This window comes from Stegodyphus dumicola, chromosome 3 (assembly GCF_044657685.1).
Source record: "Stegodyphus dumicola isolate Sdum_Otavi_A_Nest chromosome 3, ASM4465768v1".
Taxonomy (NCBI): Eukaryota; Metazoa; Arthropoda; class Arachnida; order Araneae; family Eresidae; genus Stegodyphus; species Stegodyphus dumicola.
Genome location: NC_140770.1, coordinates 45,903,278 through 45,920,943, shown reverse-complemented (window position 1 = coordinate 45,920,943; position 17,666 = coordinate 45,903,278). Strand labels below are relative to the sequence as shown.

At 33.1% G+C, this 17,666-nt stretch overlaps 1 protein-coding gene across 1 annotated transcript in view; it reads left to right on the top strand.

Moving 5' to 3' along the window:
- The window catches only part of LOC118195887 (uncharacterized), a 235,872-nt gene extending 226,190 nt beyond the window's left edge, over nt 1-9,682 (top strand). The window contains exons 36-39 of the mRNA XM_085812832.1: nt 735-890; nt 3,618-3,926; nt 4,256-4,542; nt 7,206-9,682. Coding sequence (XP_085668958.1) covers nt 735-890; nt 3,618-3,926; nt 4,256-4,542; nt 7,206-7,466 — 1,013 coding nt within the window. The 3' untranslated portion in view covers nt 7,467-9,682. The remainder of the gene's footprint in view (nt 1-734; nt 891-3,617; nt 3,927-4,255; nt 4,543-7,205) is intronic.
- Nucleotides 9,683-17,666: the final 7,984 nt, after the last annotated feature.

Here is a 17,666-nt window from a genome sequence, read left to right as displayed (position 1 = left end):
TATATCCCCCTTTAAAGTACGACTGAGGTTTTTAGGGGATCCAATCATCAAATCCTGGGTGGGGAGAATCATCATCCACAACCCTTTTAGTTCGGGCGACACTGTAGACACATTTGGTTAATTGGAGGCAGGAGTCATGAAAAATGAGAGCGCCTTCGCTGGGAATCGAACCATGGACCTCTGGATACTCGCCCAACGTGCAGACAACCACACCAAGAACGCAGGAGAAATACCTTATACCTGTATAAAGAATTCTAACGAATCACTAATGTGAAGTAAAGCTCCATATTGTGGTCCTGAAGTTTTCCCAATATGAAAATAGAGTAAGGTATAAGGGTAAAAAATTAGAATTAAGAATCAAAATTTTACAAATTAATTTAATGTGATTATATCTTTAACGAATAAAAATTATATCAGCTTTTTTTTTTCGTGTCATACCTAAAACATATCACTTAAGATTAAAAGGTACAAAGCTTTCGGAAATTTAAAAACTTTTTTCCGTGCAGTATATTATTTAAAGATATCTACAGGGAAGTTATAGTTTAACTAAATAACTAAAAAAAAAAAAAAAAAAAAAAGAGGAATACAAAAATTTCCTAGATGTTACATAAATAAAGGGGACAAACGAAATCTCGAAAATTGACGATTGAGGGATATACTGACAAAAACTGGACGCTAACAGAAATTGCGAGATTATTTTCTTGGATTTAGAAATCTTTTTTCCCTTCCCCAAGGTGAGCCTGGTCTGCCAGGTTTGAAAGGAGAGAAAGGAACATCACCGCCACTGAATCTTTTGAGAGGACCGAAGGGAGAACAAGGAGACCAAGGACCAAAAGGCGAACCAGGGCCTCCTGGCCCTAGAGGACTTGAAGGACCACCTGGATTTAATGGTAATGCGTTTTTTCTTATATTATTAGTCCAAAGGGGCTTTGTCCCTGAAGGACTATTGTTTTCGTTTTGCGATTTTGCGTTGAATCACTATAAATGTCCGTTTCACTTCTCAAACTGTTGCCACCAAATGTTAGAGTTCTGCATTATATTTGAAGAAATTAAATAATGAAAAGTCTGCATAAATGTATGTATATTTCTCGCATTGTGATAAAACAACTGTACGTAGAGCCATCGAATTTTGAATGACGTAATCCTCCTACGAATATGGGCATATGGAAGACCAAATTTGAAATTTGTATTTTTATTATCGATTTCATATTTTGTAAAACATTAACGGATTTTTTATCAACAAACTCAAGGATTTCAAAGCGAGCAACAGCAACACTCTACGGGGGGGGACCTTTTTATCTCCAGCGTGCGGAACTGTGTATCGGAAATTCTAAAGATATTAAATTTAAAGATTTAAAATTATTTTGCGACATTGCTTTTGAACTGAATTTTATGGTTTAAGTGCAGAGAACATGATATTTAATAAATAAAGGTAACACACAAAACGTTAAAAAAACGGCCCTTTGATTGTAATTTAAAATCTGAATCTTTTTATTATTATTATTATTATTATTATTATTATTATTATTATTATTATTTTCTGAATTTGCAGCGCATCATAACTTAAAGCCTAGACCCCTAAACTTTAACTTCTTATAGCAAAATTTAAACTTTCGCTACACCATTAGCTAATTTTTCATTCGTAAATAAAACTTTTCTTTTAACATAACAGTAAAAGAGTTGTTATTGCAATAGCTAAGTTTCTTTAAAATATGAAGTTATTGCCATAACTTAAAAAAATATTAAAAGTTTTGTCTTTTTATCATTTCACGTAACGTGCAACCATAAGCACAAAATGGCATACATTATACGGGCTGATTATTTGTCAAATGTGGTAGCTAAGTATCAATGTAACAGCGTCTTTCTAAAGTGAGACGTCTTTGGCAGATTCTTTCGATAATTATTGAGTCATAACGTTATATTCATTATATATGAAATAATTTGGATATTTGAGACTTGTAAATGCGTAAAGAAATATGCAGTTATCGAGGTCTTTTGAACATTTTTTGAACCGCGCTTTTTCCTGGCCAATTTTTTATCTTTAAGATGCTGCGATAAGAAAAGCAGCAATAGCTATCTACCTATTCACAGAAAATCGGAATGATTTACTTGCAATTCAGATTTTTTTCTTTGTCCCCATTGGCTAGTTTTAAGTTTTGAGTGTCAAATTTGAAATCATTACTGGCTGAAGCGTTATGTAAGTATCTGCGTCATAAGCATTTCATATATGACACGGATTATTTTAGAAACGACGCAGAGTGATTTATTATTATAAGCTATTTTTAGGATGGAAAGGGGAAATACCAAATTAGAGTAAAGAGTTAAGGGACTATTGCAAATTAAAGTTAAAATTTTTATCTTACATAAGTGTACAAACACATACATTATACACACGCAAAATCTTTCTCTAATGGCATATTTCAGTTCCACCAGATTGCAACAAATTTTCTAATCCCTGTACTCTTCTCAAATTCCAAAGGACCAAAAATTATAAGAAAAACATTGACTACTTATTTGCACTGCAGTTTAAAGAGATTAATTCTTTGATTTTCAATTCGGCTGAAAATTGACAAATTGAATTGAAAGATTATTGAAATACAGATATAAAAGTCGTCACTGAAATAGCGACATAAAAATCACTGTCCTTCAAAGCTAAAAATAAATACACATTGACTGCCTTCAGCAAAATCATTTAGAAACAATAATTTTTTTATATTTGTTTAAGGAATATAGTGTCATAAGTACGGTCTGAATATCGTTTTATAAGTACATTTTAGGGTGAATTTAAAACTGAAAACGCATTAACTTTCTTCTGATAATGAATAAACCGTTTCTCGTTAAAAATAGGAATTGCTGTTGAATTATACAATGAGAAATAAGATAAAAGATAAAATTATCGTAGTCATACTAAAGAGGAGAAAAATAACATAAATTTATACATATCGAAGATCAAACGTGTGATGTAAAATTAGTGTTTAGCTTAGTAGGTCTTCTATATTAGAATAATCAAAGCGCATAATAATTTGCGGCGAAATATTACATTTATTTACTTGCCATTAATAACGTACAATAAAAATTTCAAAATGAAAATTACATAGAATTTTCAAGATAAGATGTGTTACTGCTTTATTGAGACTTATTAACCATCCCCATCGCATAATAATAGTTACCATTCCTGTAGCGATCAGCGAGTACATGCGAATGTTATTTTGGAGCAGGCGTGGTATTATATAAATAAGTCAGAAAAAGTGTTTTGGTATGTCCAAGCACAGTAAATTAGCGCTGCAAATGAAGAAAATATCAATTCTTAAATGAAGAAGGATAACAACAGCAACTATTAAAAAATTAAACAGTAAATTCCTGTTATTTAAGCATTATCAAATAGTTAAATTCCCCAGAAACAAGTACTTCTGCTCTTTCGAAAGCATACGCAGTGAAACAGCATAATGCTTATTAGGATTAATGCAGGATAACACTGCGCTAATAATATCATTTTCGTCCATTGCATCTTTTATCGTCTTTCGTTCACTGCGTCATTTAATATTTATTAAGAACATGAAAACGAGAAAATTGCATTAAACAACAATTCTTAAATTTCAACTTCTGCATCATTTCAGGGCTGAAAGGTGAATCAGGAATTCCAGGTCAACCTGGAATACCTGGGCTTCCAGGACCTATTGGATTAAAGGGAGATCGGGGTGTACCAGGACTACCAGGACCCCCAGGTGCACCTGGAGTGAGAGGACCACCCGGACCCGCAGGTCTACCAGGCATACCAGGGGGCGATTACCTGATGGGAATTTTGCTTGTGAAACATAGCCAGTCCAACTTTGTGCCGACATGTCCTCAAGGCATGCAAAAACTTTGGGACGGTTACAGTTTGCTGTACATAGAAGGAAATGAAAAATCTCATAATCAAGATTTAGGTGAGAAATATGTATATAATTTTTAAAAAAAATTAGATATTACATTCATTTAGAAACATTTGTTAGTAAATACGCTCATACCCTTTTTTCTGAATGCCAGAGAGATGTTTTGATTTAATGCGAAATTCAGCTTAAAATTATTGAAGAAAAATTTACATTTAAATTGAGATTCTTTACAATTGTAATTCTGATGATAAAAATGCCTGTATCTGATAATTTTGATGTAAAGCGTAGTGATAGCAAATGCAAACTTCTGAAATACTGAACTAATCAGTATTGAAAAGTTTGTACTTATTGGTACCTGACTTATCTATTTTTTCTATTTACAGGTTTTGCTGGTTCTTGTTTGCGAAGATTTAGTACAATGCCATTCTTATTCTGTGACTTTAATAGTGTTTGTAATTATGCCAGTAGAAATGATAAATCATATTGGTTGTCGACAAATGCCCCCATTCCCATGATGCCTGTCGGCGAATCTGTCATTCAAGAGTATATTAGTAGATGTTCAGTATGTGAAGCACCAGCCAATGCAATTGCAGTACACAGTCAGTCTCTGAACATACCCGAGTGTCCATCAGGATGGAATATGTTGTGGATAGGTTATAGTTTTGCAATGGTAATTGCATTAAAATACTTCCTGCTTGATTTTTCTGTTTTTGTTTTAATCATGATTTTTTTTCCCTTTGCTTAACCTAACTGCTTAATAAAAACTCATGCATGTGTCCTAAAGTGAGCCTTTCATTTTTTTTAGTCCAAAGGGGCTTTGTCCCTGAAGGACTATTGTTTTCGTTTTGTGTTTTTGCGTTGGTTCACTATAAATGTCCGTTTCATTTTTCAAACTGTTGCCACCAAATGCTAGAATCCTGCATTATATTTGAAGAGATTAAATAATAAAAAATCTGCATAAATGTATGTATATTTCTCGCATTGTGATAAAACAACGGTACATAAGCCATCGAATTTTGAATGACGTAATCCTACTGCGAATATGGGCACGTGGAAGCCGAAATTTGAAGTTTGGAATTTGTTTTATTATCGATTTCATATTTTGTAAAACTTTAACGAATTTTTAATTAACAAACTCAACGATTTCAAAGCGAGCAATGGCAACGTTATACAGAAAAACATTTTTATCTCCAGTACACGAGACCCTGTATCGGAAATTCTAAAGATATGCTCAATTTAAAACTGTTTTATAATACAGGGTGTTTATAAAGTCCCGGACCCATTTTGATGTTTAATAACTCATAAAATAATAAAGATAGATTAAAGTTAATAACATAAATGGTTAGATAGACTCAAAAAGTTTCATGACCCTTGTCAATGAACTTCCACGTGTGTCCCCTTCGTCGCACGGAGAATATCAAGTCGATATCCAATTTCACGCCAGGTACCGGCAAGCATGTCGGCATCCACAGAGGCTATTGCGGTTGTAATTCTGGCTTTTAGGTCATCAATATTCGACACTCTCCTCCTGTAAACGTTATCCTTTACAAATCCCCAAAGGAAAAAGTCCAGCGGCGTTATATTAGGTGATCTAGGTGGCCAAGGAATTGGACCTCCTCGCCCAACCCATCTTCCTGTAAAATGGTCATTCAAAGAACTACGAAAGATGGTACCCCACCATCTTGTTGCAAAAAGACATTTGGCTGAAGCTCGTCTAGTTGTGGTCTAGTCGTCTAGTTTCCAACATGTGTAAATATACGACTGACAAGACCGTCTTTTCTGTAAAAAAGAAAAACCCAAGGACTCGGCCGTGCATTAGTTCAAACCACACATTAACCTTTGGGGAATCCCTTTGTGCCTCACGGTATTCGTGGGGGTTTTCAGATCCCCATATGCGCACATTATGGCTATTAACAATGCCAGAAAGATGCCAAAAACAAAAGAGAGAAATATGCAATTAATAAGCAGACGGTATTTAGAAAAGTACAGATATTTAGACTGCAAAATGAAATTATCTGAAATTAACCACACGCGCAGACGATATTTGGAATTTAGTCAACAAAAACATATCTGTACTTAGGAAACTCAGCACCCAAATTGGGAACGTCAAAAATTTCGCTTACTTATTTAAATTTTCATTTTCGACACTGAACGTCACGAAATCAATGTAAAAATCTCACTTCGTCGGTGATTATTTTGCTGGATTATTAACGAGAAAAATCATCATTCTGCATCCCAAATTATGATGACTTTTGAGTTATGAAATACAGGTTCAATAATTACCTTCATAGAAATATTTCTATATTAGTTAAATTAATTTCTGTTATTTCTCGGTTTAATTATATTAAAGATAATCTCTATATCAGTATCTAGTGCAGCGGTCGTCAACCCTTAGAACTTCACGGGCTATAATTTAATATTTGGCAGACCATTAATATGAATTTAAATAAAAGATACATTTATACAACAGTAATCAGCAAACTACACATATTTCGTTCACATTGAAAAATTACATGAAAAATGCAAAAATCTTACCTTCTTGTACTAAAAGCTTGACATTTCCATATCACTGAAAAGGAACTTCACGAAAAGCAAGAACAAACCGGCAAACGCAAAGCGATATCAATAAACTGACAGTGTTATGCCGCCAATTTTTAATTCTTGTAAACATAATAATCATCGCTTACCCAGCAATGACGCCATCGATCAACAGTTAGACAAAACAAAAACGGAAACTTCCATTGATGCAATTATAAACAAGAATGCAGATGGTTCTCATAAAAATCCATCAAGATGCCTATTGACGCGGAGAAAAACTCTGTTATGAATGACTATAATAGCATACGTTTGTAATTCAAAAGGAAAGAGAATTCCAGTTCGCGCTATTTATTGATAACAGCAGCATATCCATGGATGCCAACTCTCACTTTCAAATGTCGCTAGATACACCCACGAAAGTATGTAAAAAGTCGCTAAATTCGGGAGGAATTTCGCTAAAAGTAGTAACTAAAATTTAAAAAATGTATAATCCATATTCCATAATAGGTTTTGTTACTCGTCATTTTTTGAACTGAATCTTCATAAAAATGTAAATAATGTCCCAATATTTCTGCGGACCATCAAAAGGTTTTCACGGACCAGCAGTGGTCCGAGGACCACCGGTTGGCGACCGCTGATCTAATGTGTTGTGCACTTTATTACTAAAAGTGCCGGACCTGCTATTGGTATATCAAAATGTGCTTGATAATATAAAAATATCTGCATTTTTTAAACTTAACGTATTTATTTATTCATTTACTACTTATTTATTTGTTTCTTAATTTTATTTTATAGCACACCGCCGCTGGAGCAGAAGGCGGAGGCCAGTCTCTTTCAAGTCCTGGTAGTTGTCTGGAAGATTTCCGCGCCACACCTTTCATCGAATGTAACGGTGCACGTGGCACCTGCCATTATTTTGCTAACAAATTCAGCTTCTGGTTAACGACCATTGATCCTAATGACCAATTTTCACGCCCTGTGAGCACTACGCTGAAAGCTGGAGATCTTAGATCTCGTATAAGTCGGTGCGCTGTCTGCTTAAAGAACACAAATTAAAATATAGGTTTTGGAGAAGTTGGACTGTCACAAACTTAGTGGATGCTCTTGTGCCTGAAAAAAGACTTGAGTTAAAATTACGGGCACAGCACTGTGCGGGAAGTACACGCTGCTTGAGCACACTTTTCCAAAAGAAAATTGCTGATGTTATTGCTTTATTTCTGCTCAGTTGATGGACGGTTTGAAATATTGGTTCAAAGCGTGCCCGAGAACTGCATGATATCAAAAATAGGATGCTGGAGATAAACTTAATATTTTTAGCTCAGTTTATATCAGCATATTTTCAAACTCATTTATAAATCACTGAGATTTTTCAAATGTATATGTTAACTTTTGCATTTAAATTTTATTTTTTAAATGAATTACTGTTGTGAGAATTGAGGAATGGAATGAGAAAAATTATATTGATTCACGTTATATCATAATTAAAAATGTGAAACTATTTGTAGTATTTTACATTTTTAATCTCTTTCACTACAATAACAGTCGAAAGAAGATTTGAGAACAAAGTTGTTTAACCTGCTGTGCAGCTAATCCTGATGTTGAATTCATTATTCAGTAGATAATCCTTGTGTAAACTTAAAAATATTTGATTTATGAGTAAAGCTTGCTATAGTGCATAAAGCGAGATTTTGCTCATGCTTTATGAATCACAAAACGTTCATATTAAAATTTTGAGCACTTTGATTACTTTTGAAATTTTTACACCGAAGCAGATACAAATTTATGCAAAATGAAAGAATTCCGAGAAGTAATGAAATTACGAAATGGTATATTCAGTTTAATAAATAAATATTTTTAATCAATATTTACAATAATTGTAGAATACAACTGAGTAAATATGGGTATGAAATTTCCGATTTAGTATGTTAATTGCTCAAAAAAATTCAGCTATTGAATATTCTTAGCTTTTCTGCATTTCATCACAAATGAATTTTTTCACAGTACAGTGTAAATTTAAATTTTATTGTTTCCTTGAACCACAATAATTTTCTTATTTAGAATGCTTTGCTAGGGCTACAATTTTCACTGTATGATTTGTACTTAAACATTTTTGTCCTTTTCTAAAAAGCTGAAAATATAACCAGCCCGAGAGCATACAATATTTTTGTATTTAAAAAATGCTAGGGCTGTATTTAAAATATTGTTTATTTCGATGAAGAAAAATACAGTTTTTCCTCTTATGTGTATTGTCATTCACGACCATTATTCATCAACAATTTTGAATTTACTGTAATCTTTTTTATATTATTCTATGAAATGTGCTGTGCCAATAATTATTATGTTGTTGCCATATTAAAATGATATTGTTCGTGTAATTATTTTTAATATCTTAACATAGCTGCCATAAAAATATTTTTTATTTAAATGTCATGTTTTTATGGATGTGTTACTATAATTGCTACCATAGTTTAAATGAAGTATACATTTATCAAAAATTAATTTATAGCTTATGTGTGTTGTTGCAATATGAGAAACTGTTATGCATTTTTTTAAGAAATGCATTGTATTGATATGGCATTTGCTTCGGAAGCAATAAATTATTCTTTCTTTTTATTTCTTGTATTTGAGCTTCCATTATAATTATACATTTTAATATGTACTTTATTCCTCCCAAATAATCCAGAATTATGTACAATGTCAGTTATTCTTGCTCCTCAGACTTTTCTCATTTGAATTCATTAACTTTAGTTATGGAATGCTTGAAAATGCTGTGAATCATATTATTATCTTTCATAAAACTAGATTTTTGCCTTTGGTTCCTGTAACTGTTTTAATTGTTGTATGTAGAAATATTTTATTTAGTAATATGTAATTTTTGTACATATATAAATTATTTTTTCTACTATATAATTGAAAAAAACGTGTGGACTACTAAAATTATTAAATGAGAAAGTTCTGGTTGTGTAATCAAAATGTTATTATTTCTTGAGTGATATATTAATTTAATTTTGTAATAAATAGTTAACGACGGAGAAATTATTCAAAGACCTTTTCTTAAATGCTAACACTGCCAAGTAATAATTCCTAATGATATTTTGAAGTTGAAGAGAAGAAGCTAACAAGTGCATATCACTGCCATCTATAAATCCTAGTCTCATCTTTTTACATATTTTTCTTTTCTTGTGTAAATTAACTCTTTCTCCCCTTGAATTGATATGCTGCTCAATGTAAGCTTTCTGTGTTTCAATAAAGAGGTAAATTTGTTTTCGAAATGTCGTTTTTTGCTTGTGATTCTATCTGTGAATAGTAGTGATCCAGTTTTACAGTCGGCAGTTTACGTCAACTGTGAGGAAGAGCGCAGTAATTGTTTCGTTTCGTAGTATTAATTAGCCCACCAGCGGCCGAGCGGTAAAATCGCTGAATACTGGTAGTTCGGTCCGAGGTTCGAATCCCGCGAACGGGCTGGCTGCATGAGCGTTTTCGTGGTTTTCCCCATGTGTAACGTGTATACGAGCCAGTTTCCCTTAGAAAGTCCTCCACGAAGGCATCCCTCCTCTTAGGCAGATAGCCCTCGAGGCTTTGCCATAATCACACACACACACACACGTAGTATTAATTATTGTTTTGCAACCCTACGTTTAAGATAAGAATTTGGTAAATGAGAAAATGAAAATAGATAATATTGATTTTACTTAGATGTTCGTTAAATAAATGAAAAACACATTTCTTAACACATTTCTTATTAATATTCGGAATACACGCATTTGCTCCAGTTCTTCTAGCATTCTTGAAAGTACTGAGACTCTTTTAATATCTATCATGAATGGCTGTCGCTTCGTTTTGGAATGCTTGAATTGCCTGAAGACTTTAAGCCTGTATAATCATCTTAATGAAAGAGAATATCGGCTTCGGAGGATGACAAATCTGACGAGTAAGCTGGTTGGGATCTATATTTTATACATCAACCAGAAAAAAAATCATAAGCTGCTTTGATCAAACGCCATTTGCTCAGAATGCGATATCACTTCGAATAATCGGAAGATGCTTTGCATTTCAGGTACTTTGCACTTGCACTACAGCACGAACTGTGAAGGGTGTTATTCTATACATTTCTTCTATATAAAATACGTTAACGCTTACTGGCAACCTTTCAAACCAAAGTCGAGGATTTCAAGTTTTGTATGCGTGACGTGACTTTTCCGTGAACATTTTAAACTAAGGGCTGTGTTTATCATTAAAACAAACAGTAATCTATTATCTGTAGGATTAGTAGTATTATTGTAAAATTTAAAATGGGTTGCCTAATGTGAACGTGTGCTCATGCGCAGAGCCAAGACAAAGGCGAGGAAAATGAGGCACTTGCTTCGGGTGAACAGCTAGGGAGAACGCCAAATTAGATGCGAAAATTTAGAAATACATTAAAAAAATAAACTGGATTGTTAACTTTCAACTTTGAAAAGCATCTACGAGCACGTTTTAAAATATCATGTTTAAAGCAATAAAAAAGAGCGCTATATATCTAATGCAGCATTCCGTTCTTTGTGCTCTAGCACGAAAGGCTATGCGGATTATCTGATTTTCATTAATTCGCTTTCCTAGCGCTTTCTGTCTACTCAGTCAGGCTGTCGCCAGTATTTTATCTCAAATAAAAATTATTAAATTCAAACTCAAATTTTTATACTTTTTACAATGTGTTTTGCTTCGGTTTGAATTGAATTTCCTAATTCATCTTTAGAGTAATGAAGCTAAGTACTTTATATTTCACTACATCCATGTCGGACTGCTTTTGTTTCAGCTGCTGGACGTGACTGCATAGCATCAAATAGTCTTTTAACAATGAAATATAGATCAGCTAAGAGACATAGAAAAAGTATCTGATGTGGACACCACGTGACTTCTTTGTATGGCCTATTAAATTATACACATTCATTTTTTGCTGCATTTCATTTAAACTTATTTCCCCGAATTTCTTTAGAGATATATTTCTTATTCAATCAATTTAGGTTTCATGCATAAAAATTCAAAAATATGTTCATTAAAAATTGTTAAATATAGAAGACCCTAAAATACCATATGCAGTTAAAAATAGTTAAAAAAATCAGCTTTTCCAATTAAAAATTAGTTTCTACGCCAAAACAAGCAATTCGGCCAACGGGCAGGAAGACTACATTTTCAGTGCACAAAATTGAAAGTTTACTTTCGTTCACATGTGGGGGGAAAAAAAAAAAAAGGCACGAACTGACTTAATTCACTATTCTACTTAGAGTTTCAGATGTGAACAAATAGCATCTCCACTTAAATTTTTAAATTGCTGATAATTCTATAACTATTGCATGCAAATTAATTAAAGGCATAAAAACTTTAACCAAAACATAAGAACAACATAATTCAACCACTTTCAAAGCAAAAAAGACTATTTACCAACATGTAAGAATAAAAATACTGACTTCACTGAGCCGAGTAACAGGGTAGGAATACATATCTACATAAACTTTTGTTGCGGTTTATTACAGTGAAAAAGGGGGGGTGCACAACTACGTGTTATAACAGTCACATATACAAATTTTCAACGCTCTACGACTGCTCGTTTCTAAGTTAAGCGAGATTTATACGTACTTACGTACCTACATATGTCACGAAAATATCTCTTCTGAATACATTTTAAATCCATTTTACAATCCATGTTGTAAAAAAAAAAAAAAAAAAGAGTCCTTTATTCTGTCCGCAAGTAGAAATGCCACGCAAAAACATTATTCAAATGGATTCGAGAATGATCAAAATGAAAAATATATAAATTCTTTCTACGAGGTTAAAATACAATGTAGCTTGCGGAAGACAAGAAGTAACGGAATTTTTATCTGAATTAAATGAAGGTGCAGTTTCATCATATTTTCAGTTCTGACTAGTAGACCAGATATTTTTATTGCGCCATCTTAGATTTGACATCTTCAGTTTTTAAAATAGACCACTAAACACAAGAATCAAGATCTCATTATAAACTTGGAGCGGAAAAAGTAGACATAATTACGACTCATCAAAATTGCTCCGCAATATTCTCTTTTTACGCCAAGAGTAATATATATATTTTTTTTCTACACAACAAATAAAACTCCACTACAGATTCACTGCCCTGAATAAAATTTGCATGATAAAAAAGAAGTATATTGTAATGGATACTAAAGGAAGTGGGAAAATGATGTATGCATAATACATAGAACTGAATTTCTAAAGTTAAAAATGACGGCACTTTAAGCAAAGCTGACATAAACAGCTAAAAGAAATAGCATAAAGACAAGAAATAATGCGTACCTAGCATTAAAAGGCATATTTATTAAATAAATGCAATAAATTAGATAAATTAAATAAATGAAGAAATAAGTACAGCCAGATAAATTTCCTTTCAAATAACGTTTCTTGGCTAACTTTCTTACATTTTTTTATACTCGTGTTCTTTATCCATATATATTGTTACGTTATGTTTCTGACACCAGTTGTTATTTTCTTCACGTTCATACGGGGTTCGTAGATTTGGAGTGAATAACGACGACACTTGATGAAGTATCGAAACACACTTTATTTACCAATATTAATCAGGATAGCTCCAATAACACGTTTACACAGTCGTCGAAGATCTTCTACTATAAACTCGCTGGAACAATCAGCGACACAGCCTTCACACGATCAGGCAATAACGGTAAAGACAGCTTCACTGCAAAGCACCAGAGTACATCTCCCGACTCTGCTTGGTCATTCTCGGAACTTAACGTACTCTCGAGACTCTCCACGCTACAACTCGCGATGCACTCGTTGACATATAGAGCACAGCTCCCGGCTCTTCGGTTCAGTTAATAGGTTATATAGTTTCCCAATGCATAATTTACCAGCTTCGTCGACTCGAATTAAAATTTCTATTTGTGACTAACCTTTCCCTGTGTCAGTTACATGGATATCCCTTTCCTTAATTTCTTCTATCCAAGTTACATGCGAAAGCCTCGCCACAGAACCAAAAATAATACTCTGATCTAAAAACTGCATCTTACAAGCATAATTGCTTTTAGCACAATTTAATTGTAGCAAAAAACATTTGTGGTTTTCTCGCTGTGAAACTGAGCTACCAGATAGGTTACATATCAAAGTTTCCTAACTACCTGAAACACAGACCTTTCCTTCAGCTGTTCTTTTTAAAAATATGATCGTTAACAGCTAATATCGATTAGAGTCGAACTAAGCGTTTTTTCGCATTTGTTACCAAATTTACTAATAAATTTTGAAGAAAGATTTCTTCAGTACAACAGAAAATAGCTAATGATGTATTGAACTTACTCGATCCCATGAATTTTACTTCATTGGATTTTCCAATTTCGGAAAATTGTCGATTCGTAGTCAGCTTTGGACATACAACTGCCCAGCGTCTTAAAGAAAAAATTAAACATCGCTCTTTAGATTTACAATGGTTTGCACAATACTCAGTTCTAAAACAAAATATGACAGGACTTTTTATTACTTACAATGTCCTATTTTTCTTTAACAGTCATTTTATGGGCTAAACAGTCTTGATTTTCATTAAGGGTTTATTATAAAATATGCATTGTTTAACTTCATTTAATTTTGTATTCCTTTTTTCACTTGAAAACAAATCATTTATAGTGGGAATTAACGTTTTCCTTTCTTTATATAATTCAGATTCAAGCATTTTATATCCTGACTTAGCAAGCGAAAGTTTCTGTTACCCCTCGATTTCATTTCTCAAAAACGAAAGTAACTGCTTAAGCTTTTATAGTAAGAATTTCTTGATTACTAATTGTTAGATTATTTCTTGATTAATCTCCCAATATGTCTTCAGGAATGCATGATTCAACTAAAAGGAAGCAGTCTGCCAGCATATTTGTCTCTTGTCATCTAATGCTCTTAAATGGGACTCTAATTTATTATTTATAATTGCTACATTTAATTTTCGCTTTATTTCGGTAGCGTTTTTAATTACGACACTCCCAGTTCATGTGCATAAAACTCAATAGCTCTTCCCTGTCGAATCTATTCTTTAAACATTCAATAACTTTTTCCCAATTCTCCGAAATGGCAGGAAAGCCTGTGCCATGGCATTCCTTGCATACCCTTATTTACGCCACTGTGCACTAGTCGCAAAATTAACTGTTTACATACTGCAGATTTGTGCTTCATTAATATAGTTACACATTTGGCCTCTAGATGGCAGCAGCAACTGACACGCTGACTTCCTCTTTCTCAAGAGGACTGGCTATATTGTCTCTAAGTGCGCAAACGAAATAACTATTAGGAAATTTTACTGAGTAACACTCAGAAAATTCTTATAGCAGAAACATTTGCAAAGTTTAATGGTAAAAATGCGAATTATAAGAAGGAATATGACTTCTTTAAAGTACACACTATTATGTGCAGTATAAAATATTTTCAGTCGTGATTTAATTTCTGAAATCAGGAATACCAAGAAGGCCGTTATGAATGGGGAAGAAAAATATATTAGTAAAATAGTAATGCATAAAACCTTAATTGAGTAATTAAAAGGTATACCGAGTCAAAAAAATACCTTTTGTCGTATATCTCTCGTTCTCCCGGGCCGATTGATAAAATTCAACTTGCATTTTTCAAGTCTCGAAATAGACTTTTTCTGAAATGACATATCGATTTTTTTTTCCATATTTCGATCCTAATTGTACCAAAGTGCCAAGTTGCATAAAAAATCACCCGGATACTTTTAAAAGATTTCTCAAAATTTTAGCTCCCCAAGTGAATTCGATATATGTTTATTAATATCTTTTTTTTTATATTAAACTTGATTCCTTCTTTCAAAATTCGAAATTTAGATTCAATCCGTATAAAATTCGCACATTTTTATGATTTAATTTTGAAATTTGTATCTTTAAATAACTTTTATAAATTTTTAGAGTTTATGCAAAATTTCCCAAGATATACGCGAACTTATATATTGGCGCGTTTTAAAATTTGGAGTATTTGTTATAAGCCATAATAACGCTAACTGTGGTTTATGAACTTTTTTTATAATTTTCAGTGAAGTTCAACAGTTATTTTGAACCTTAAATTTCCAAATAAAATTTTAGGGTTGGAAATTAATCTTTACATTTGCGACAAGATACCAAAGGTGCACCTGTGCACATTTCTCTGATTATGTTTCCCACAAATGTACCCATTGTTTATTTCTTCGTACCCATGCTAAAGCTGTCGAAGAGCAAGTCCAATGAGAAACTGGTACTGTAGGGACGTCCAGAGCACATATACACATGCACACACACAAAAAAAATTGCTAGTCTGGTTCCCAAACCACAATCAAGAAGTTCCAGAAGCGGGATTGTAAAGTCTTTCTTGGAGCAGGTCGCTATTTTTCTTCTAGAAGCTGTACCGAAATTCTGTTATCATCTTCAAGCATAAGAAAATTGCTGTTGCGTATGCATTTTGATTCGTGTCGCAAAAACATGTATGGACCATTTTTCTTTACTTATGTAACTTATACGTCTGTTTACTTTAAGTTAGGTAATTGTTTTAATTCACTCTACCATTTTCGAAAGTCCTTCTGAATCTTCTCTGGAAGCTGAAATTCCCTTTCTGACTTAGCATACCAGGCATCCTGAATCATTGACTTTGCTGTCATCAATGCTAGGACGAGACCACCGATGGGATTGTAAATTTCTTGAGTTATAGATAGTATCTACCGTTTAGTAGAATTTTCTATTTCAGAGTCAAATTTAATGTAGGATTATAAAACAATTTTCCTTTCTATCCCATCTAATCTACAAAACCGAAACTAGAGTTGTAAGATGCCCTTTAAACAAATTTATATTCTCAAATGACAATTTTTATGTTTCTTCTACAGGACCAAATTTCTATAATCTCAAATCCATCTTAGCTTCACCCATAATTTCTATTGACTTTGAGATAAATTCTCCTAATTCGGATGCATTATCTGCGGATGTTACGCAGTTGTCAATAGTGAAGGATTTCAGGAGTTTGTCAGTAACTGCTTTGAGTTTTTCTGGATACTTGTTCATGGTATCTTATAACCGCGTCGAGTAAAAATGGGAAACAAGTAGCTCCAAACACCACTTTATTATGCTGATAAACTTTAATTTTATCGGCCGTCTGCCACCATAAAAATCTCACAAATCCGCGATGTTCTTTAATTTCAGTTTGGAGGAAGGCTCTTCTAATGTCGGATACAACAACAATAGCTTATTCTCGAAAGCTCGATAATATAATATAGCAGAAATTCCTTCTACCAAGTTAGGCTCTTTGAAGAGACAATCATTTAAGGTTGATGCTTGTTTATCTTTGCTCCAGGCGTCAAAAACTGGCCTGATAAAAATAGTGGGCATATCTGCTGGATGGTGACACAAGTAGTGGCTCCCTACTTCTTCTAATTTAAAGTGACCACACGTCCCGCCGATTTTTAAAAATGTCCCGCTTTTTAGAAAACATCTGCATTTCTTATTTTAAATGTACTGTAAAAATATATTACCTATTATTTATTAGTTATTATAGTAAATATAAAGAAATAAAAAATACATAAAATGCATACAGAGGCGATGTAACGAGTTAGATTTACTCGGTGGTGTTAGATTTACTCATTGTCGTTACGTCTCACCAAGGAATATGTATTGTTAACGGAGGAACAGCTAGCATTAGCTGAAGAGCTATTTGCTTTCCACACCATAAACCACAATCAAAGTTTCAGACCAACTACGACGTACAGTTGTACGTCGGAAATGAACAAAACATTGTACGACAAAAAATTTGCATGTGCAAGGGCAAAAACCGAAGCAATTATTTATAATGTTTTTTCACTATATTCGTTTTCACAATTGCAGAAAGAATCAGATAAATGCACATTTATCTAATATCATATATTATGATGCTTCCAACCACAAAGATTTAAAACTATTTCCATTTATTTATAAAAATTGTTAGACTTTTTGATTCAGAAACCGGGATTAAAATTAGAATATTAGATTTTGTTTCATTGCCGGGTGAAACTTCATAAATAATTTTTGATTCAATAAGTACTATTATAAAAAAGAATAATTTGAACAATAAAATTATGGCCTATTGTGAGGAAACACTAACGTAAATTTTGGGGGAAAAGCTAGAAGAGGCATCAATAGCGATTTTACGAAACTTAACGAACATTCGAACCAAAAAATTATTGGAGTAGATTGCGCAGCGCATATTCTACACAGTACTATTCAATGAGCATCTGACTTACTT